At 60.6% G+C, this 21827-nt stretch overlaps 1 protein-coding gene across 1 annotated transcript; it reads left to right on the top strand.

Annotated features, from left to right (window-relative positions):
• Window positions 1–13542: 13542 nt before the first annotated feature.
• LOC147576256 (uncharacterized) lies at window positions 13543–21380 on the top strand. The gene has a single exon (XM_086681262.1). The coding sequence runs from the start codon at window positions 17774–17776 to the stop codon at window positions 19001–19003; it is 1230 nt and encodes a 409-aa protein (XP_086537388.1). The 5' UTR covers window positions 13543–17773; the 3' UTR covers window positions 19004–21380.
• The last annotated feature ends 447 nt before the right edge of the window (window positions 21381–21827 follow it).

Below are 21827 nucleotides of genomic sequence, written 5' to 3' on the forward strand. Positions count from 1 at the left end.
CAATCTAGTATCTAATTTAATCCTGGTCTAAAAGACCATTTAAGGCTGACGTTTCTGGCAGTGGGTCTGACTGCCCACTTTCTTCTGCAGTCCTGGAGGCGGGGAGGCGGCTGGGCACGTGTGGACCCTGGGCCTGGGCTGCTGTCTGGCCCCTGCTCAGGTGGGCAGTCTCGGGTGGTGAAGGAAAACCAGGATCTCTGCTTCAGGGATGCTGTGGCCACAAGGGCTCCCCTGCCTCAAATTCCCCTCCACGTTCCAGAAGAGGCAGCTCTGGCTTCCCCAACCAGGATGGTGATGACCGGAGCCTCACACACCCCCAGCACTGGCCCCAGGCAGGCACTGAGCCCTGGGGATGTTCAGGCTGCAGTGCTGGGCCTCCTTCACCACCTCCCAGGGGAGGATGGGAGCCCACCACCCGCTTCCCTGCAGGAGCGCCCTGCAGTGCGGGACCAGAGAGCGCCCAGAGATGACTGGGTTGTGGCCGGGCAGCAGGGCCCAGCTCCCGCTGGACGCATGCACCGGCCACACTTGAGCGCTCTGGCCGCCCCGCTGGGACTGTTGGCCTCCAGGCCCGTGCCCCGAGGCCCCTTTGTCATGCACATGAGGGCGCTGAGGCTGAGAAAGGGTCCCCTTCAAACACGGAGTCCCCGATGAAGAGCACTTTTCTTTCCCAGTCTGCGGGCTTGGCACATGCCTGCTGTTTCCAAGTGGCCTCTCATTGAAGGGGCCAGCTCCCCCATTCTTTGTCCCTCTAGGTGCCCGGCTGACAGCCCCTGGCAGCTGCTGCGCTTTCAAAGGCTCTATAGAGCGTCTCTGCAGGTGAGCCCTCCTGCCAGGGGGCTCCCCGTCAAAGGCTCTTTGAGACGTCACCGGGGAGCGGGCTCTGAGCGTGTAGCTGCTCACAGCGCCGGCACAAAGGCCGCGCCACTCAACGGGCGACCCCGTCGCCTCCCCGCCCGCGCGCGCTTCCGTGGGGAGGGGGCGGCCAGTCCCGGGCCTCGCGGTCCTTCCCCAGCTCTCCCGCGGCCCCAGGCTTCCCTGGCCTCCCGCCGGCCCGGGGTAATTGCTCCTGTGAAGCCCCCGGCCGGCCTGCCGGCGTCGCGGTGCCCTGAGCGCTCCCACCCAGCGCACGGGGCTGCCGTCTGGCCGCCGGTTTCCAGCTCCTTTTCAACTTTATTAAACCGGGACCCGCGCCGGGAGGGGGCGGGGGGGGGGGGGTCGGGGAGGGGAGGGAGCCGCTCCGCCCTGCGAGAGGCTAGGCGGCCCGAGCAGGGGAGGGGCCTGCGCCTACGGGAAGCTCCGCCCCGCGCCCCTCCCGCCCACGAGTGGGGGCAGGGTCCGAGCTGCCTCTGCCGGGTCGCTCGCAGCCAGCAGTCCTCGGGCCCCATGGTTACCAGGTGACACTCTGTAGGATTCACCAAGCAGCCCCGTAACCCCAGGCTGCACCCCCCCCACCAGTGCCAGGCTGCACTCCCAGCCCCAGGCTGCACCCCTTAACCCCCCAGCCCCAGGCTGCACCCCCCATCCCCCTAACCCCAGGCCGTACCCCCAGCCCCAGGCCACACAAGGGGTTTTCTTGCCCTGGGGTTTGGGTTAGGGGTTAGTCTCCAGGGGCTCTGGGAGGTCAGGCAACACTCTCAGGGACTGAGTCATGTGGTAAAGAGCACAGGGGACACCTTCTGACAGGACTTGAGTGAGTCCTCAGACAGATTTTTGGAAACCCAATGGTCACTTGTCACCAGCGTATCCACCCAGGACTGGGCAAGCAGGCAGCCCTGGGTGGGGCCCAGTCTCTCGGGCTTCCAGCCCCTTGGAATTTCCTGGGCCTTCCAACGGTGGCTGCTCCAGAAGCTTCTGCACAAGTGCTGCCCAGCCCCCCCCAGCCCAGGAGACCGACGCCTCTTGCTAGCTCAAAGAATGAAGTTTCCCTCAGGCCAGTCCTGAATCCCTGCCCACCCTGTCCTCTGCGCGGGATGTGCCCCTGCCCACTCTCCCACGCTGCTCTCCTCCCTACAGCCTCTTCACCCTGAGCCATGTCTCCCCACAGGCCACTTCCCCCCACCACTCAGGTTGGACTCAGGCTCCAGTGACCTCCTAGGCAGACATCAGATCCTGGCCTTGCGCTATTACCAGACTGCTCAGAACAGCTAACTGTAGTCAGTGATGGTCGCCATCTTCCTGGTGAGAGCCAGCCACGCTCCCTTCATGGACCCAGGAAGGATGCTGGGGTCCGGGGTGGGCTTGTGTGCTGGGGCGCATGGCAGCTCTTCCCAGACCTTGGAGCCCACTGGCCTTTATGGAGGGGTCTGTGCCTGTCGGGCCAGCTTGGCTGGCCAGTGGAGCAGAAGCCCCTGGGTCCCGGAATCATTTGCCAGCGGCTGATTCTTGTTTGCTGTGTCAGCTGGGGGGGTGGGGGGGGGGTGCGGGGGACGGCAGGGCAGGTGAGGCAGGATCAAGTCTGGTCTGTGCGTCCCAGCACGCTTCTCAGAGGCCGTAGCTGTGGGCACATCGCTCCCACTTGAACTTCCAAGGGAGGCTCCTGGAGCCCTTGTTCTGCATCAGGGTTACTGGATGGCTCTCTCGAATTTCCTGGGTTCGCTCCTGTTTGCCCAGGTCCCCAGGACTCGGGTCTGTGGGACAGATGGTGTCCATTAGGCTGACGCGGCCCAGGGGACCCCGCCGCCATAGCCTATCAGTAGCCCACACCCGACTGGCCTCCTGGGAACCAGCCCCTGATTGCTCCTTCTCCCCCTGAGCGGGGTGGGGGCAGGGCAGCTTTCGAGAGGCCCTGCAGAGTGGAGCCTGCTCGCGGGGCCTGGCGCCTGGGATGGCGACCCGCCTGCAGCTTCCGGCTTCCGTTTCCCCTGGGCCTCGCTTGCTAGCTGCAGGTTGGGGTCTTCCTTTCTCTTCCTCTTTCCTTCAGCTGAGCGTCACAGAACGTGGGTTCCAGTCACCGGGAAGGCCTCCCAGGCAGTGGCTCTCCCCTCTCTCCACACACACCACGCACCTGCCGCTCGGGCGAGCCCGGGGACCTTGCAGGGCAGCGCCCTTGCCCCCACTTGCTGTTCGGGGCCTCTCTGCCTGGCCCGTTCCTCTGCCCAGGGTGGGGGCCCCTGTATGGGGTCCCCAGGAGGTGGTTCTCAGGTCTAGCACCAGCCTCCACCTTGAGTGGATCCAGGCCCTGGATCAGAAGGGGCCACTTGGCCGCAGGTGCCTCTAAATCCGGGCCTCTGGGGCACGCGGCCACCGGTGAACTTCAGGCCGACCCGACGAAGGTGTACCAAGTGCTGACCGTCACCCTTGCCTCCTGTAGGGCCTCCAAAGGGACTGTGGCTCTTGGGTTCCTGGCTCCCTGGTCCCCACCCCCCCCCAGCTGTGGCAGCTCCCCGAGGGAGCAAGACCACCTGTGCCCCCCATGCCAGGCCATCACCTGGAACCCAGGCTCACCTTAGCCCCCTGGCCCCACAGTCCCCTCGGGCCCCCTTGTGTGCTCGGCCCTGCCCCATGTCACCTTCCCAGGGAGGTCTCCCCTGGTCACCAGTGGCCACATCCCCTGTCCTTCTCAGCCCTTAGGACCACTTGTAGGATGAGCCCTCACTTTTCTCTGTCTCCCGACTAGAGAGGATGTTCCTGTGCTCACCAGGTGCTCCTCGGAGTGGAGCCAGAAAGTGCTCAGCAACCATGGGTTGATGAATGAATGTTGAGGGTGGTGGGCACTCAGACCATGCTGGGCCTGGGGCACCTGTCCTCTGCCCAGATCCCTGGGAGCCTGTGGGTGGCAGGAAGCCCAGCTCCGAGGACGCTCAGCTCCTGTACGCAGGGTAGGGCTGGAACGTGCGACACCCCGTCCCTGGGACACCCCCGCCCCAGGGTCTGGTGGAGCCGTGACCAGGAGCTGCTCTGACCTGCCCTTCCTGCCCTGCTGTGGCCGCCACTGGACTCGTGGCTGGCCGACCAGCTGTCTCCATGGGTGTGGTGGGGGGAATGTCCCCCTCTTTTGTCCCCTCTGGAGTCTATTGTCCCCCTCGGGGGGCATGGCAGCTGCCTGGCCATTCCTGGTTCCTTCTCCCCCTGCTTCTGACCCTGACTGCTATCGAACTCCAGCACCCAGAAGCACTTTCTTCCACGGAGACCCCTCCCCAGTACGGATCCCTCCCCAGCTCCAGCCACGTGGCAGTGTGAGGCCCACTCCGCCAGGCTCAGGTGCACGACCTCAGCTCCTGGGCTTCCGGGGAACAGTGTTCGGAGCACAGCATACGGACCTCAAACGGTTGGGGGAGCCTCAGGGGCTCCCGGGGCCTCAGGCCGGGCCCTCCTCCCCACAATGGCCCCCTGAAGGGCCGGGCTGGGGACTCTACACTGTCCTGCCCAGGCCCTCGGGGGCTTGGAACCATCCTGTTTTAGGAGAACCAGACCCTGCCTGGAGGGGCCATAGGTGCAGGGACTCCTGATCAACAGGTCCTGCCTGAGGAGGGTGGTCTTCTCAAGTTTACCCACCCCCACTGGCCCCTCCATCACTACCTGGTGTCCTGTAGATGCAGCCTCTCCTGACCGTGTGGACAGCCCATGACAGCAGCGTGTCTGCTCGAGCAAGAGACGATTGTATCACATGTATACTTAAAACACATTTGGCAACAATTAATTAATATATTATTAATTATATATAAATCGTGTCATAAAGCATGGCAGGTTGATGAAGCTAGATGCATGCAGCCTGGCATGGCTGACCTGTGGTGACCACCGGAGGCCCCGGGTCAGCCCTGTGTGTATGCCCATGCCTCTCCCTGTGTCTCCTGCTCCCGCCCCGGCACCAGGCACACTGTGGAAGCCCCTGTGTCAGGCAGGCCCCCCTGGTCTGGGCTGCTCAGGCCCCTTCCTCCCCAGGGCGGTGGGCATGCAGCTGAGGGCCTCGGTCTGCCGATGCTCAGAGGTGATGCAGTATGAGCCCCACACGAGGCTCAGAGATGGGCTCACACACCACCTCACGTGCCTTGGGGAGAGGGAACTTTGTCGAACGATTTCCTTTGAGGTGGGGCGAGGCCAGGCCGTCCTGCCTCGGACAACAGCCAGCGTCGCGTCACTGCAGTCCCAGCTTGTCCGTAAGGATGTGGCCTCACCAGCTCGCTGAGCCGACAGGTCCGTGCAGCCCCGGAGACAGGTGCTTCCCGGGAACCAGGTGGGCATCGGGTGGCTCGGCCTCCAGGCAGGGGCAGGGGACATCCTCCAGCAGGGCATGGTGTCCTGGGCTGGGGGCTGGTCCCCTGCCTGCTGGAAAGTGACCCTGTGGGCCAGCCCTGCTCTGCTCTTGCTCTGAGGTCCTGAGCTGCTGTGCCTGAGGGCACCTGACCCCGGCTCCCCACCTGAGTGTCCAGCTGCCGGCCTGGCTGAGCAGAGCAACTGAGGGGTCCTGAAGGCCCCCGTCCCTGGACACGCAGACCCAGAAAGACACAGAAGGAGCATCTGGAACCAGCCTCAACAGCTGTCTGTCCTGGGCCCGGGGACGATCTGGGCAAGGAGACGTGGCCCCTGCTTGGCCTCTCCACCCCGCCTGAGTCTGGGGGATGGCTCTAAGCCGGGCCTCTTTCCAGACCCTCTTCAGGGAACAAGCAAGGGAAAAAAGGAGCATCCAGGTCTGCCCTAAACTAGCCAATTACCACCGGGACCATACAGCCACCTCTGGAACCCTACTGTGCCACCAGAGCGGGGGGAAACCAATTAACATGGACACGGTTTCTCGCTGTCCCCGGCAGCCGGCCACAACCACTGCACTGCGAGCTCTGGGGCAGGATCTCTGTCCTCTGTGTGAGCCATTGTTCTCCCTTTGGAAAGAAGTCAAAAGTCAAAAGAAATGTTTTGCTGACGCGGAGCAGATGTGAACTTTTCCTCTGGGCTCAGATGTGAGTGTGAGGGGTGGCGAGGCGCCCTGGGGCCTGGCCTGTGCAGCAGAGCCCAGTGTCAGGTCTGACTTGTGGTCTCCTGGCTCAGGAGGTCACTTCCTGCCACTGGGGACACTGCCTGCCGGGAAGGAGGCACCTGACCTTGGTCACTGGGGTAAGATGGAGACGCCCCAGGCTTTGACCTCCCGAGGGCATGTCAGAGAGAGGGAGGGGTGTCAGAGCAGAAGCAGACACGATGCCTGGGTACCTTTGCTCCTGAGTTGGGGGATGGGAGCCCCAGAGCCCTGTGTGCCCAGCACCAGGCTGCAGGCCCAGAGTCTGACAACACGTCCCCACTTATGGGGATACTGAGCCCAGAGAGCATGGGGTTCTGCCATCCAAGCCAGAGTGGGGACAGGACCCGGCTTCCCCACACGGTAGAGCCACCCCAACCTCTAGAGTGACGTACACAGCAGGGGTCAGGACCCAGTCGGGGTCGGGGAGCAAGGCAGAGTGGCTAGTGGAGGCTGGGTCTGGGAGGGCGTGCCCTCGTGTCCGACTGGACCCACACCACGCGCTCCTTGGCACAGAGTTCAGCTTCGGAGGAGGCAGACGTGTTTCCCCTCTCGCTGGTGTGGGGGAAGGGCAGAAACACCACGGGCAGGTGTGCTGGCCTCACGCGGGGCACTGACCCACCAGGCTCTTGGGGCGGCTGTCACAACGCTCTCTGTGCAACAGGAGAAGCCTCGTGGGATCACCTGATTCCCCTTCAGGGGCCCCGCCCAGGGGAGGACTAGTGCCGTTTCCAGCTCTTTCTTTTTGGCTTTTCTAAGATCGAGTTTGGACTCAACCTAGACGCAGGCTAGCGGCGTTCCTATGGCATTCGAGCCTGGCAGTCTGGTCGGTACAAAACTGCCCAGGGGTGCATCTGGACTGCGTGGTGCCCACTGAAAAGGAAAGCCTAGAATGCTCACTGCCCTCTGACCTTCTGCCCGCCCCCCGCTCCCGCCGCCATGCCTGCCCTCCTTCTGGCCCCACCCTCAGACTCAGGGCTGTATACATTCACATGATATATCAGTGGGCAGGAGATGTCCTTGAACCCTTGCAGTGAGTCCTTGGAGAGGACTCCCCAAGAGGAAGGACCAGGGGCCAGTGAGGACAGGGACCCCTCAACCTCAGGCCTCCTCCTGTTGCCCGCGGCCGTGACCTGGGTCTCATGGCTGTGACTGCATGGTGCCCCCACTGCCCCCGTGGCTGTGGCAGGCAAGGACACCTGGCGCCCCGAGTGACCCCAAGAACCTTGGCCAAGCTAGCCCAGACTGGGGGCTGCCTGTCCTCTACCAGCCACCGGGGATCCCAGCACCCAGGACCCCCCCTTGGCAGAAAGCTGGCACCTCGCCTGCCGGCTGCTGGACAGGAAATGTCTGACAGAGGGCAGAGTGGCGGCATCCTGCTAGGACTTGAAGTGAGAGAGGAAGTGAGAGCCGGGCCCGGCCATGCACAGCCGGAGCTTCTGTTGAGCCACTGTGGAAGGGGGCACACGCCCCAGGGCCTGCTGCGCAACCTCGGGGACCCCCTCCGGCCAGGCTCTGGGACGGCCACCTACCTGGGGCTCTCTGCATTCTGGGGCGCAGGTTAGCCTGGAGCAGGGCGCCCGCACAAACTCTGATCCCGGTGCCCGCAGGCCCCTCTCCACCTGCCCCCACCAGGCATGGGCTCCCCTGCCGCCCCCACATTAGAGGCCTTGGAAGGATTCCTTCTGGGGTGGGTGGGGCAGACCTGGAGCTGCACGTGGGAGCGGGCATAGTCCTGGTGTGGATGACCCATGGCTGGGCGGCCTGTCATGTGCAGGGCTGACCGAAGCTCGGTTCTCTCTCCCTCCCTACCCAAACATCGCTGCTGCTGCTGGCCGGCCAGCTGTGCTGGGGTGGACACACGGCCACCACAGACGCTGTCCGGCCAGGTGGGGCCTCTGAGCCAAGAGGCACGTGCTGGGGGCTGCTGGGGAGGGTGCGATGCCGGTGGGGACCTGACTCACAGGCTAATCTGGAAGCAAAGAGGGGAAGGGTGCCCAGCAGAGGGGACGGAGGCTTGGCAGAGTGGGGACACAGAGATGGAACATTTGGTGTGGCCAGAGCCCTGGGGGCGGTGGGGCAAAAGAGGAGCGGCTGCTGGAGTCAGCAGGGTCCCCCCCACACCAGGGGAGCCCGTTGCTGTCCAGACACTGTTCAAAGAGGCTCAGACAGCAGCAGCCAAGGTCTCCAGTCCAGCCTTCATGAGAAGTTAGGAGAAGTGATGGGTGGCCAACCTCAGGGGAGAATGGTCAAGGGGGATGGGAGGCACTGGGAGTAGTGTTGGCTCCCTCCCTGGTTTTCCAGGGTTTTCCAGGGTTTTCCAGGTCAAAGGGGGAGGTGGGGCAGAGGATCATCACAGTCCCAGCCCTGAGCTGGGGGGCGGGGGGTGGTGGTGCAGGTGCAGGGGCTCTCACGGCTCTATTTCCAGAAAACACGCCCAGCTTGGCCCCGGGCAGGTGGCACTTGCCCCCCTGGGTGACCCAGCTGCATTTCAGTGTCTTCAGCACCTCTCCTCCGCCGGTGACTAGAGCTTCCGGTCTTTGCTTACAAGTGGGTGGCCCCAGCCCCATCATCCCTGTGCCATCTCGGTTACTTTTAGTTGAAATATAATACACACATAGCCTAAAATGTACCATTTCAAAGTATACATCTCAGTGGGTTTTAGTGTATTCACACAGCTGTGCCACTGTCACAGGGACTAATTCCAGAACATCTTCATCGTCCCCATGAAAAACCCCATCACACGTTAGCTGCCGTTCCCTGCTCCCACCCCCTCCCACCCCGGGCCCAGGCCACCACAAAGAGCTTGTGCCCCCACAGCTGCCCACAAGGGGCCTGGTGTCCTAAGATCCCCCCAGGGGCTGCCCAGTCTCCAGCTCACAGTAGATGCACTTGAGAGCCATTTGTCACCTCCAAAACTGAGGTTGGAAGACCCAAACCCCAGCAGAGGCTTCCTGGAGTCCCTGTGTCACCCCTCTCACAGCATCCCCACAGAGGCCCTCTGGATGGATCTATGAGATGTCACATCCCTCGGGGCTTGGGCCCCTCAAGGCAGCTATATGGGGATCCAGGCTCAGCAGTGACAGCCCAGACACTTCTTCATCCTAGTTAGGGGTGCCCACCCTACCCAGGGCCATGCCACGTCCTTCCCTCCCCTTGAAGAGCCTACTGTCCAGGATGAGGTTGGGAAACTCTGCAGGCTGAGCCTGGGTTAAGACCACAGGGCTCCACTCCTTAGCCCTATTCCAGCTTTCAAAACTCACCTCCCCAAACACGCCAGGTTCATGTACAGCAGGGGCACACGCACACCATAAACACCATAAACACGCACATACACACATGCCCCTCCCCACACAGATGCATTCACAAACACGTATCTGTCAGCCGCTGAGAGGAAAGCACCTTTCAAGCCCCATTCTGAAAACGGAGTGTCAATTTCTCCTTTTAATTTTGCCAAGTTTTATTTTACCAAATTTGACACCATGTTATTAAGTGCTTACAAGTTTAAAATTATTATATCATCCTGGTGACTTGACTCCTTATCATCAAGTACTGATTTGTATTGTCTCCAATAAAGTGCTGATGTCGGGCGGCTGCAGGGCTCGGTCTGTTGAGCCTCCGACTCTTGATTTTGCCTCAGGTCATGATCTCACAGTTCATGGATTTGAGCTCCATGTGGGCTGCTTGGGGTTCTCTGTCTCCCTGTCTCTCTGCCCCTCCCCCGCCCACTCTCGTTCAAAAATAAGCATTAAAACAAATTAAGTGCTGATGTTTAGACTGTCTAATATTCACGCAGCTACACCAGCTCCTTTTCCATGAATGGCATTTGCTAAGTATGTTTTTCCCATCATTTCACTTCCAGCTTTTCATCTTCATGTTTCAGGTGGCTCTCTTGTAAACAGCTGGATTTTACTTGTTAGCCTGCTGAAAACCTCTTTTTGCCGATATGTTCTTATATGTAATATAATTACTGATAGACATCGTTGTGTGATTGTTTTTGTGCCATTTATTGTTCCACTTTATCTTTGCTTCTTTTTTCTCCTTCTCTGATTTCCTTTAGATATTCTTTTGAAAAAGAAATTATCCCCCCCACCCCCCCAGTAGTTTGGAAGTCGAACACACTGTTTCTATTGTCTATTTTTGTTTGGGATATACTGTGTTTTTTGAAAAGACAGGTCCACTTTTTTCATCAATTCTGAGAAGTTATGAGCTGCTAGCTTTTCAGATGTTGCCATTTCCCTATTTTCTACCTGAAACTCCAATTAAAATTGTGTGTGACCTCGTTGTATCTCTTGGTCTCCTAACCCCCGCTTTATATCTCTTATCTCTGTCTGTATCGAGTTCTGGATCATTTCTTCAGCTATTTCTTCCACATCCCAACCTGTTTTCTTCAGCTGTGTTTCATGCTATTTAACTGAGTATTTAATTTTCAAAAATATACTTTCTTTCTTTCTAAAAGTTCTATTTTATTCTTTTCAAATTTCTCTATTTGTTTTTAATGCATTTTGATGCTATTTTGTATTTTCAATTCTTTTATTTCTGAAAAAAATTTTTTTAATGCTTATTTATTTTGAGATAGAGAGAGAGAGAACACTAGAGGGGAGGGGCAGAGAGAGGGAGAGAGAAAATCCCATGCTGACAGCACGGACCCTTTAAAATAAAATTTTAAACACACACTTTATTTTTAATATCTTTAATTCCATTTTCTTTTTTCTTTTTCTTTTTTTATCTGTTACTCTTAGAAAATCTCATTTTTATTTTTTATTTTTTAAAAATGTTTATTCATTTTTGAGACAGAGAGAGACACACAGTGTGAGCAGGGGAGGGGCAGAGAGAGAGGTAGACACAGAATTCAAAGCAGGCTCCAGGCTCTGAGCTGTCAGCACAGAGCGCGATGCGGGGGTTCGAACCCACGAACTGTGAGATCATGACCTGAACCGAAGTCAGACGCTTAACTCACTGAGTCGCCCAGGCGACCCAGAAAATCTCATTAAAAAAATTGTTTTTTATTTGAGAGAGAGAGAGAAAGCGTAACCAGCATAACCGCTGGTTCGGACCACGTAACCTTTCCACGTTTCACCCAGAGCATCGGCAGCAACTTCTGTGGCCACAGGCTCCTCATAAAAGGTATGGAGTCTGAGTTCCCCATTTCTGGCAGCCGGTAGTCGGGAAAGTTCATCCTGGAGCAGCCCGCCGCCTCCCAGATGCCACCAATTCCATTTTCCGAGCATGGTTTCTCTAATTCCATTTTCCGAGCATGGTTGAGTTTGTCGCTTTGCGGCATCTTGCTGGCGGAGACTGTCTCCTCTCCTGTCCCGTAACCGTGGCGTTCGTGTCATGTGGTTTCAGCCGTGGGAGTCCTGTGCAGTCTGGTTTGAGAGCTATGTTCTTCTAGAAGAGACTTCACTACTGCTGTGGGGACCCCAGAACCACTCATTTGCTGAGCCACACAGCAAATGAAAACCCAACCGTCTGCGTAGCTCCGTGTGTGACTAAACTCCCAGCTGGGGGTGACAGGCTGTAGAGCACCCACAGGGTTGTTTTTCTGCGGGGGATTCTCTGTCCAGTCCGGCCCCTCTCTCGACACCAGCCTTTGGGGGCCCAGCCTCCTGCGGCGGCCCCCCTGCCGGCTCTACCCTGGCCTGGCTTGGCGTCCCTTCTTCTGACCTCGCGGGGCCACTAGAAGCCGCTCTTGGCCCCTGCGGTGGCAAACGCACGTGGGCCGCTGCAGCCAGGCTGTTGTGCTCCCCTCGGGGTTCAGCTCCCTTCTCCCTGGACACTTGTGTGCTCCTGTGCAGCCAGGGAGGTTCCAGACTTTCTAGGTGCCTTTTTGTGGAGGGCCGCACTGAGGAAGGAGGGCCCTGCCTGCCAGAACGTCCAAGAGCTTCAGAGAAGCTAGAAATCCTGATCAGTCAGCCAACTTCCTGCTTTTAAAGCGTGGGCAACACGTTTAATAAAACAACAACAAAACTCCCAGGCACTCTGGGTCACACAAAGCCCCCTGCAGCCTTGTGTGGCCAGAGACCTGTCTCTGACCTCAGAGAGGCAGTGTCTGCGCTTTCTGGCTGAGCCATCTGATATTCCGGGGGTTTAAGGGTCTGTCCGAAGGCCACGTGGATAGTAAGTGGCAGAGCTTGGGTCACCTGGAGCCTTAAAAGTTTGGTTCTTCCTTGATCGATCCAGCCCCCCCCTCAGACGCTCGACAGCCTCGGGCTGGGAAATGATGGGATCACCAAGTGACGGGGCCAGGGCCGGCAGGACCACCCCGGTGAGACGGAGCCCCGCCTCTGTGTCCCAGCCCTGCACATTCTGGTCTCCAGTGTTGGCAGCACAGACTTGCTTTCCAGACCGTCCCCGCTAACATGAGGGCGGGGGGCCCTAGGATGCCAGGATGCGGTCATGTGCAGACTCATCTCTCCCACCAGACTGGGCTCGGGGGTGCGCAAGGACTGACGGCTGGCCCTTGGATGCACTAAGGACTCGGGCGTCAGGTCTGGCCGCAAGGACAGGCTGGGGGTCAGTGCTAAGCTGGAGGCCCTGAGTGTGTCTGCCCGCGTCGGCCTGGGGAGCTGGGGTGACATCACCACCTGGACTCTGGCCAGCAGCCTAACGACCACCTTCTGAGCCCCACACCTGCCTTCTTGCCACCTTCCTCCAGCACAGGGTCCTCTCCTCCCTCTGCTCTCCTCTCCAGCCACCAGCACAGGCCCAGGATGACCGGGGCGTCCCTACCTGTGGGAGGGACGACCCTGCCTATGGCTGCTCCTAGAGGCAGCTGTCCACGGCCCTCTTCCCCACCCCCCCCCGCCCCCCTCTTCTGCTCTCATTCCTTCCCCCCACTTCTAGGGCTATCAGTCTTGTAAACAGAGCTTGGATAATCAGTAAACTGGAACCAGGCGCAGAGAGGGAGGAGGGTGGTACTTTGCTGCGGGTTGAGCAATGAGGATACAGACAAGTGAGGAGCGGGGACGGGCCCAGAGAGCCTCACAGCTCACTGGGAACCTCCCAGAATGCCGAGGGCAGGGCACAGAGTCAGGAAATCAGAGCCCAGGCAGGAGCGGGAAGCAGAGCTTCCGGCAGAGTCAGAGCTAAGGTCCGGGGGAGGCAGTGGGGGTGGGGTCTGAACTGAGTGGGGTGCAGGGAAGGAGGTCACTCCCCTGCTCCGAGTTGTCGAGAGCTTTGTTACGAGGGAAATGTTGCCTGAGCCACTGACCAGGCCCCAAGGACCACTGCCCACGGCCCAGAGGGTCCTTGACTGGTGATGGGGAGGGAGGCATGGGGGCCCCCCCTGCCCTGCCCACCCACTAGGGTCTGCATTGAATAGCCTTGACCCTTGACTAGTGACCAGGCTGAAAGGAGCCCTGGAAGGGGCGGGACGGTCACCTCCCTTGGAGAGGTTCTCACCCGCTGGAACCTGCACCGACCCTGTGGCCCCAGCCCACTCACCTCCCCGATTCCCTCGCGTGTCCAGACCGCCCTTTTTGGTGCTGGACGCCGATGACTTGCCCAGAGTGGGGGTGGAGGGGGCGGGCCGAGGGTGGAAGGCGGGCGGGACTGGGATTCCCTCCCCCCGCCCCCTCCCCCCCCCCCCCCCCCCCAGGAGCAGGGCCCTGCCCAGCTTGGTCCGTGGCAGGAGCTGACCTCTCAGACCAGCCCAGCCCAGCCCCAAACTGGAACTCCGGGGTGGGGGCAGAGGTCCCGTGGTCACGATGCTCTGAGACCCCCAGGGATCCGCGGGAACCCCCGCCCATGGCGCTGAACGGTAAGGAGCAGAGGGTCGTCTGATAGGGAAGCAGAGTTCACAAGGAAGGTGGGGGGATGGGAGGAGGCCAGCCTTTGAGCCCCACATCCCCCACTTCCCCGATCCCTCCAGGCTTGGGTTTGGAGCCCCGTGGTCCGAGCTGGGCCTGGGCTCAGCGGGGCCCCCTCAGCAGAGGCCGGTGTGTGAGTGTGCGGTGTGTTAAATACTCGCGGTGACCCTCTTTCTTGCCCTGGCTGCCTCCCGGAAATGAGCTCTGGGACCGGGACCGCCCGCGGAAACGCGGCAGTAATGTTGGGTGGGGGTCCATGACCGTGCGGGGCGGAAGGTGGTGGTCCTCAAGCGCAACAGCGTGGACCCAGCCAGGAATGCAGCCGAGAGGAGAGGGCTCCGGTTAGCACACCCACCTGCCCGAGGGCCCCCTCCCGCACAGCCCTTCCAGGAGGACCAACCGCAGCCTTTGGCTTTGCCCTGAGTGCCCGGGAGTCATGCCCCAGCGGCCCGACTCCTGGGCGCGGGAGCCCGGAGCAAAGAGCAGCGGTGTCTCCCGCCTCCCAGGGGCTCAAATAGCTTTCCCTGGATCTACTTCCTGCCCTTGTGTTCCCAGCCTGGCCAGCTTCCCTCACTCCGGGCTTCCCTCCCGCTTCTTCCCTCCCCCTCCCCCCTCCCCCTCCTTCCCTCCTTCCCTGGCGCTTGCAAGGGGAAACTACCCCTGGCCCCCATTAGCCCCCGCTGCTCACAGGCAGGGAGGCCAGAGGCTTCTTTTCATTGGGTAGCAGACACCCCAGGCCACCCTTGCTTTTGAAGACTGGGTGTTGGTGAGGGGTGAGTGTCCCTCCGACTGGGGGGAGGGGGGGCAGGATGTGCAGGGAGAGGTGAGCCCCTCAAAGGATTTGTTGTTGGGAAAATCTCTGTCCTCCGAAGGCGGTATCACTGGATGTGCCTGCCCCTCAAAGTTCTGTTACTCCAGGCACGATCTCATCAGCTGGGCCTGTGGCTGGTTTTTCTGGGGGATTCTGTCCTCAAAAGGCAGACCCCTCCTCCGTGCCTCTTGGAGTGGTTACCAGCTTGTGCTCCAAATCTGTGGTGACACATCGCAGGCCCCTGGTCCACGTGGGGTGTGCCAGCCTCACTGGCATCATCAGCACCAGGCAGCTTCATCAATTCTGGGTGTCGCTGCTTTTCCAGGAACAAAATAGTCCATGAGGGACTGTCTTCACCAGGGGGGAGTTCAAATAGCTATTTTCTTAAGAGATCACATGCACGTGATGGCTCAGATTGGAGAGGAGCCTTTGGAGACACACCTTTGGCCCAGGTGGGAGGAGGTCTTGGAGGGGGACGGGGCCCCCAGGGACCCAGATGGCTTCTCCCTTGGGTTGCTGAGTAGAACTGGTGAAGGGGCCGGTGCGAGGTGTGGGTGGGTTTTGGGAAACCACCAGGAGGGCCGCAGCTGGCTCCCAGGCTGACCCTGAGAGGGCAGGAACAGGGGAAGTCACCTGAGCTCCGCGTGGCTGTTTGGGCAGGGTCGCCCAGCAGCTGGGGTCTCCCCTTCCTTCGAGGATGCACTCCCACGCCCCACCCTGGCCAGACCTGCTCGGGGAACCTTACCAGGAGGCACCGGTCACCCGGCCCTCCCCGTCACTCCTTCCAGCTGCAGGGCCTGGCCGGGCGGCCGGCAAGCCCAGCGGCCCCGGCAGAGGGGCCTTGTAAGTGCCCAGCATCACCATCAGACAGACTTCAAGAGCTTCCTGACCATCTTGCCCCTATTTCCAGACCTTGAGGCCCAGCTGGGTTTCTCAGAAGGGGCAGTGCTCTGCCTCTTCTCCCTGTCCACCCCTCACCCCCATTCTGCACAAGGGGCCTTCCTCAATCTGCTTCCTTTTTTCGGTTTCTCACTCCTTGTGCTGTAGCAGAGATGCCCCTAGAAAGTATTGGCTGCAAACTTCCTTCTATGTGGGGACGGCACTGGGGGAGGGTCCCCAGCTGCCTCCTAGGCCTCCCCCGGACTGCAGTGAAGAGTGGGCAGCATGGGTGGCCGGTGCTGGCTGGCTGAGACCCTCGATGCCCAGAATGGTGTCTGAGTCATAGCATTTAACGACGAGGTAAATCAAGCGTGTCTGCCGGGGAAGCGTGGAGCGGGTGCAGGCACGTCCCGGACGCGTGCACACCCTCACCCACTTTGCAGGCTGCCCGTGGGAGAGGCGGGGCAGCCAGCCCTCCATGGAGGGGGAGCCCTGTGAGACCAGGCTTTCAGATGTGTCCCCCAGAGCCTCGCCCACCTGACGTTCCGCTGTGCCACCTGGAAGCGGGGGTGGTGGTGTGGGGATGGTGCCCACGCAGGAGGGCTTGCTGGCCAGGAAGGGTGGGCACCGTGGCCCCTTACAGAGGCTCCAGCTGTGCTGTGCTGTGCTGGCCACGCTACGGGAGGAGCCCCTTGTCAACACTGTGCGGGTGCCTTCTTCCCGACCAGCTGGTAGAGCAAGTAGGGGTGGGGGGCCCCGTGGAAGCAGGGAGTGGGCAGCCGGGCTTCTCCCACCTCCATTTCCCAGAGCTGCTCCCTGGTCCTCCTCTGGGCTCTCCTGCCCCTGCTCACCGAGAGGGGACGGGTCTCAGCTGGGAACTTCCTGGCAGAGTGGCAGCACAGCCACTGACCAGCTGCCACATGGGATGTGTAGGGCTCCAGTGGGCGAGGCCCCTCGGCAGGGCCGCCAGCCGGTCGTCGGCACATGAGAGGGTCTCAGCGGCGAGTGCTCTGTGGGCCTCCTTGGACACTAGCAGACAGACCTCTGGTGGCCGCAGTTCAAGCTCTGTTCACTGAGTCGGAGCATTGGGATCTCGATGTGAGGGTCTCAGGCAGCATGGAGAAAGTTCTAGTGCTTCCTGGAAAGTGTGTCTGCCCTTCCTAGAGCAATAGAGCAAACGTTATAGAGGCGGACCCATCTTAGTCTGCTTGGGCTCCAGAACACAACACGACAGGGGCGCCTGGGTGGCTCAGGCGGTTGAGCGTCCGACTTCGGCTCAGGTCACGATCTCACGGTTCGTGACTTCGAGCCCCGCATCGGGCTCTGTACTGACAGCTCAGAGCCTGGAGGCTGCTTCGGATTCTGTGTCTCCTTCTCTCTCTGCCCCTCCACTGCTCATGCTCTGTGTCTCTGTCTCAAAAATAAACGTTAAAAAAAATTAGGAACACAACACGACAGTCTGGGGGCTTCAACAATAGACAGTCACTTCTCACAGTTTGCAGGCTGGCATTCTGGGATCTGGGTGCTGGTGTCATGGCCACCTCCTGGCTTGCAGGTGGCGCCTTCTCACAGCATCCTCACTGGTGGCAGGGGCGGGGTGCTGTCTGAGGGTCTCTTTATAAGGACACTAACCCCATTCATGGGGCTCTACCCTTATGCCCTAATCATCTCCCTATACCTGTACCTGGGGGTTAGGGCTCCGACAAATTCTGGGGACATAAACATTCAGTCTATAGCAATCCCTCAGGACCAGTAACCAGGTGAGCCACAACTGAAGAGAAAGAAGGGGCTGGAAGATGCGGTCACTCTGTGCCCCGACCCTTTCAAAGCCAATGTCTAGTGGACATCAAGGAAGATGCCCCAGATGAGAACAGCAAGGCTGATTCCTTACAGCGCACCATATTGGGGGATCCCACGACACTTGGGTGTGGCCGAGACCCAGGGGCAGGCAGGGGAGTGGGAGACTCCACGGTGGAAGGGGGCTCAGGCACCCTGCTGGGGGCTGGGGGCAGGGAGCTAGAGCAGCGGTATCCTTGCGATTGGGAAAGGGAACGTGCTGGCTTTCTCCGAAGGGCCCTGCCTCGGAAGAGGGGCAGGCAGTAAGCAGGAAAGCTGGTGGTTTGGGCCAGTTGTGACCGGGGTCGTTTGTGGCTCTCCGAGCTGTGTGCTGCGGGTTCTCGACCTCAGTTCCGTCTTTGTAAATAGTCCGCTGTTGTCCATCCCGTATCAGTCCGTGTGTCTTGATCTTTTGCAGCCTGAGGGTGGTTTTCTTCTCCGGAGACCGGAGGCAGATTCCCAGGACTGGATTCCCAGGTGGTGCCCATGGAGTCTGGCCCTGGGGAGGGAGGCGTGGCTCTGGCCATCCCCCCACTGAGGCCCAGTGAAAAGTTCCACCTGTTCGTGAGCTACAGCAGCGTGGACGCCACCTGGACCCACGGGCTCATCAGCCGCCTGGAGGCGGACCTCGCGGGGCTGAAGGTCTGCCTGCACGAGCGGGACTTCACCCCGGGGAGGAATGTGCTGGAGAACATGGCGGAGTGTATCCAGCAGAGCCAGAAGGTGCTGCTGGTGCTGAGCCAGGACTTCGTGCAGAGCCGGTGGTGCCTCCTGGAGGCCGACCTGTCGCTCTTCGGCTCCTGCCTGGAGAGGAAGCCGGTCATCCCGGTCCTGCTGAGGCCCTGCCAGGTCCCGCTGCACCTCAGCCACCTGACTTACCTGGAGGCGGCAGACAGCCACTTCTACCGCAAAGTGGTGCAGCTCCTGCTCATGCCCAACCACTGCCTGGCCCGCTCCCTGCCCGCCTGGCGCCCCGCCACCTCCCTGTACAGCGGGAAGAGCCTCCTGACCCTGAACTGCGTCAACAGGGACAGTCTGCCCTCGTGGAAGGTGGGCACCTTCAGCACCCTGGGCGTCCCCGACCCCCTGAAGGAGGTGCTGGAGGACCCCGAGGTGTACAAGCGAGCCGTGGGCATCCTCAACGGGGTGCGGTCCCCCAGGTCCTGCCTCCGCTACCTGGGCTGCAGGGTCACGCTGGCCGTCTTCCTGTTTCTCGTGGCCTTGGCCCTGCTTTCCCTGCCCCTGATCATGGGCCTCCTGGAAAACACCCCAGCTCAGCGCTTCTTCCTCATCTCTGCCAACATATTTTTCTGCCCCCTCTTCTTCGTGTTAGGAGTTAACACCCTGTGCTGGTTCAGGAGGTTCTCTAAGAAGATGATGCAGGAACTGGTGCTCAGGGTAGGGGAGGCCAACCTCCTGCTGGCGCCCCACTCGCTGCTGATGGGCTGCGACACCATGAACAAGCTGCACTTCGTGTACGTGCTGCTGGGCGACTGCAGGCGGGTCTTCCTGGAGGCCGCGGAGGGCGAGGCCCTGTTCCGGGAGGCCCTGCTGCGCTTCTCCTGCAGCTACGCCTGCTGCGTGGCGCACGCGTACTTCCCCGCCTGCGACGAGGCGCACAGAGCCCGCGGCCACCTCGAGCTGGGCCTGTGCTTCTGCCAGTTCGTGTCCTTGCAGCTGCAGACGCACCAGGGGCGTGAGGTTAACCCCGTGTGACGCCAGCGCCCTCCGTCGGACATCTGGCCGCCCCTCAGCTGGCCCTGCGGACCAGGCCTCAATGAGGTGCGTAGGGGACCCTCCCCTGTGGCCAAGACCTTCGCCCGCAGGCCCCACACCAGCCCGAGGACCCCGCAGCCTGCTCTGAAGACAGGGGCTGGGGAGAGCGGCAGGCTGGCCTGTGACCCCAGGTGTCCTCAGGACATGGCCTGCTCCTCCAAGGAAATGCTCACTGCCTCTCTCTGGACGGCTCGTTGGCGTCCAGGGGCCGGGACAGAACCCGCTGGCTCGTTGTGGCCCCGCCCTGAGCAGCCCTTCCAGGCACCTGCCCCTCAGACTGGAGCATGGAGGGAGGCCAGGCCAGCCTCCAGGACTGGGGGCCGTCCACCCTTCACCGCCAGGGCGACACACACACACATAGACACCCCCCCCACCTCCCCGCCCCCCCCCCCCAACTGTCTACCCCGAGGGTCTGTGGGGCCGCCGCTGCCATCCCCGGCTGGAAGCCAGGAGGCCTCCGTTCCTCCTCAGCGTGGACACCCATCAGACCTGGGGCCGCAGCGCCACCTGCTGGTGCCGTGTCCTCCATCCGGAGATCAGTGCCTGGCGCAGACGATCTTCCTCCCGAGAATGAGAGGCCTCCGCAGACAAGAACCTGAAAAATGTGAACTGGTTCTGGATATGGGGACACAACAGCTAGTGTCCTGGCCAAGCTGCACATCCGCCCTGTGACCACCTTGTGTCAGCCCTGTGTCCGTCCGCCCTGTGTCCACCCAGCAGTGAGACCTTTGCACCTCACGCCCGTGCCTCTGTGAGCCCCAGTCAGGGTCTGCAGACCCTCGGCCCCAGCAGCACACCAGGGCAGGACTTCAGACAAGAGGAGTGGCCCCGGGGCACTGCCTCAGCTCCTCTGTCTGTAAAAGAGCAGCTGGCAGGTGATCTGACAGATTTGAAGTTGGAGCTGGGTGTTCCCGGCAGCCCTGGGGAGCCCTCCACCCGCGGCCAGGTGCTGCTCCGGTTTGCAGCCTCACATCCATCTTGTGTGACCAGTGGCCCTCGGGGCCTGATGCCACCCCTTGTCTCTCCCATGAGCGCAGGCCCCAGACCACAGCCACCAGACGACAAGCAAATGAAGTCCCGGCTCTGACTCCCTAGCAGCCCTTACAGCCAACAGTGTGCCTGCCTCCCAAGACCTCTTCTTATGCACGCCTTAGAGCAGAACCCCACCCTGCACCATGGATCCTACCAAAACCCCGCTCTTTTGGTTTGAACGAACCAATGTGGTCCTAGCTCAGGAACCCAAAGCACTCCACCCAGAGACCCTGGCAGAGGCCGGAGTCTCAGATCCTGTCTACACCCTGCCTTGACGTGGTCTCTCCAGGCGCAAGTGCACTTCCTCCAGGACTTGTGAGCAACCGACTTCTCTATTTCAACTTGTCTTGTGCAAGAACAGCAGGTCTTGTGATCTGTTGAAGTACAGCTCACCACCCAGCAGCCTGCACACACTGAACACGTGTTAACTGGACACAGAGGCTGGACTGCTCACCTGTGTCCCGAGGCCAGGACTGCACGGGGAGGGTCCCCCTTGAGAGGAGCAGAAAAGGGAGGGGCTCTGGTCACGGGGACAGTGTAAGCAAAGGCACAAGGCAGGACCCCAGGTCACAGGAGAAACTACCAAGTAGGGGATGGTCCTGTGAGCCCCAGGGCTCGCTGGGTGGCTTTGGGCGCTGGAACTTTCTTGGGGGCAGTGCTTGGCATCAGGATCCGTTCCAAGGGGTCCCAGCACCTTGACGGACCTTGAGAGGCCTTCAGTCTCGGCCATGTCCGAAGCAGGGGGCATAGTCTGGGCCCCAGGCTGAGAAAGAGCCTCCCAGGAGCAGCCCCACAGATGCAGCATAGGGTGAGGACACAACAGGCGCATCCATACCCACTCTGCCGCTCTGGGCACAGGTGGCCCCCATGAACACTGACGGGCCTACTCTAGGCCACAGCAGCTGCACCCGCTGTGGCTGTGGATCCGCTCGATGCCTAGAACGTGGCTGTGCCAGCAGGTGCACGAATGCTTCATGGAGCTAGGTGACCAGCCAGGCCTTTTGGGACCTGGACTCCCGGCTGCAGCACAGAAACCCTGGGGGACAGTGGCTGGGGGCCTGTGGGCTGAGGCCTAGCCGTGTGCACGGGTGCCCACATGTACACACAGCCCCTCCACTCCTCGGGCAAACCATGTGCTGACAGTGTATTCCTACCCCCACGGTGCTGTGCGGCCCAGAGACAGCAGAAGGACAAAAAGAGATGCCGGTCCCTTCAAAAGGCCATGATATTTCAAGTCATGAAACACCACATTTGTGAGCACAATAAAGAAAAAGGTTTAAATTAACCATTTTTAAGGGTTATTTATTTTGAGGGAGACAGAGAAAGAGTGGGGAAAGGCTAGAGAGAGAGGGGGAGAGAGAACATGAGCAGGGGAGAGGCAGAGAGAGGGAGACAGAGAATCCCAAGCAGGCTCCACGCCGTCAGCACAGAGCCCGACTCGGGGCTTGACCCCATGGACTGTGAGATTGTGGCCTGAGCCGAAATCTCCAGTCAGAGGCTCAACCGACTGAGCCCCCGGGAGCCCTTATGGGAACCATTTTGCAGGATCGTTGATCTTTTCCTCGAGCTGTGGGAAATCCAAGTCTCTTTTAGATCCTGCTGGCTCGGTATTCCGAGCCTCTGCTGGGGTCCAGCGGTGTCAGGCCGGCAGGGGGGTACCATACAGCCGGGGGAACGGCACCCCCAGTGCCCGCTGTGGAGCAGGGTCTGGAGCTGGCTGTCCCCCGCCATG

The sequence above is a fragment of the Puma concolor genome, chromosome D2 (assembly GCF_028749965.1).
Source record: "Puma concolor isolate L17-30 chromosome D2, mPumCon1.1.hap2, whole genome shotgun sequence".
Taxonomy (NCBI): Eukaryota; Metazoa; Chordata; class Mammalia; order Carnivora; family Felidae; genus Puma; species Puma concolor.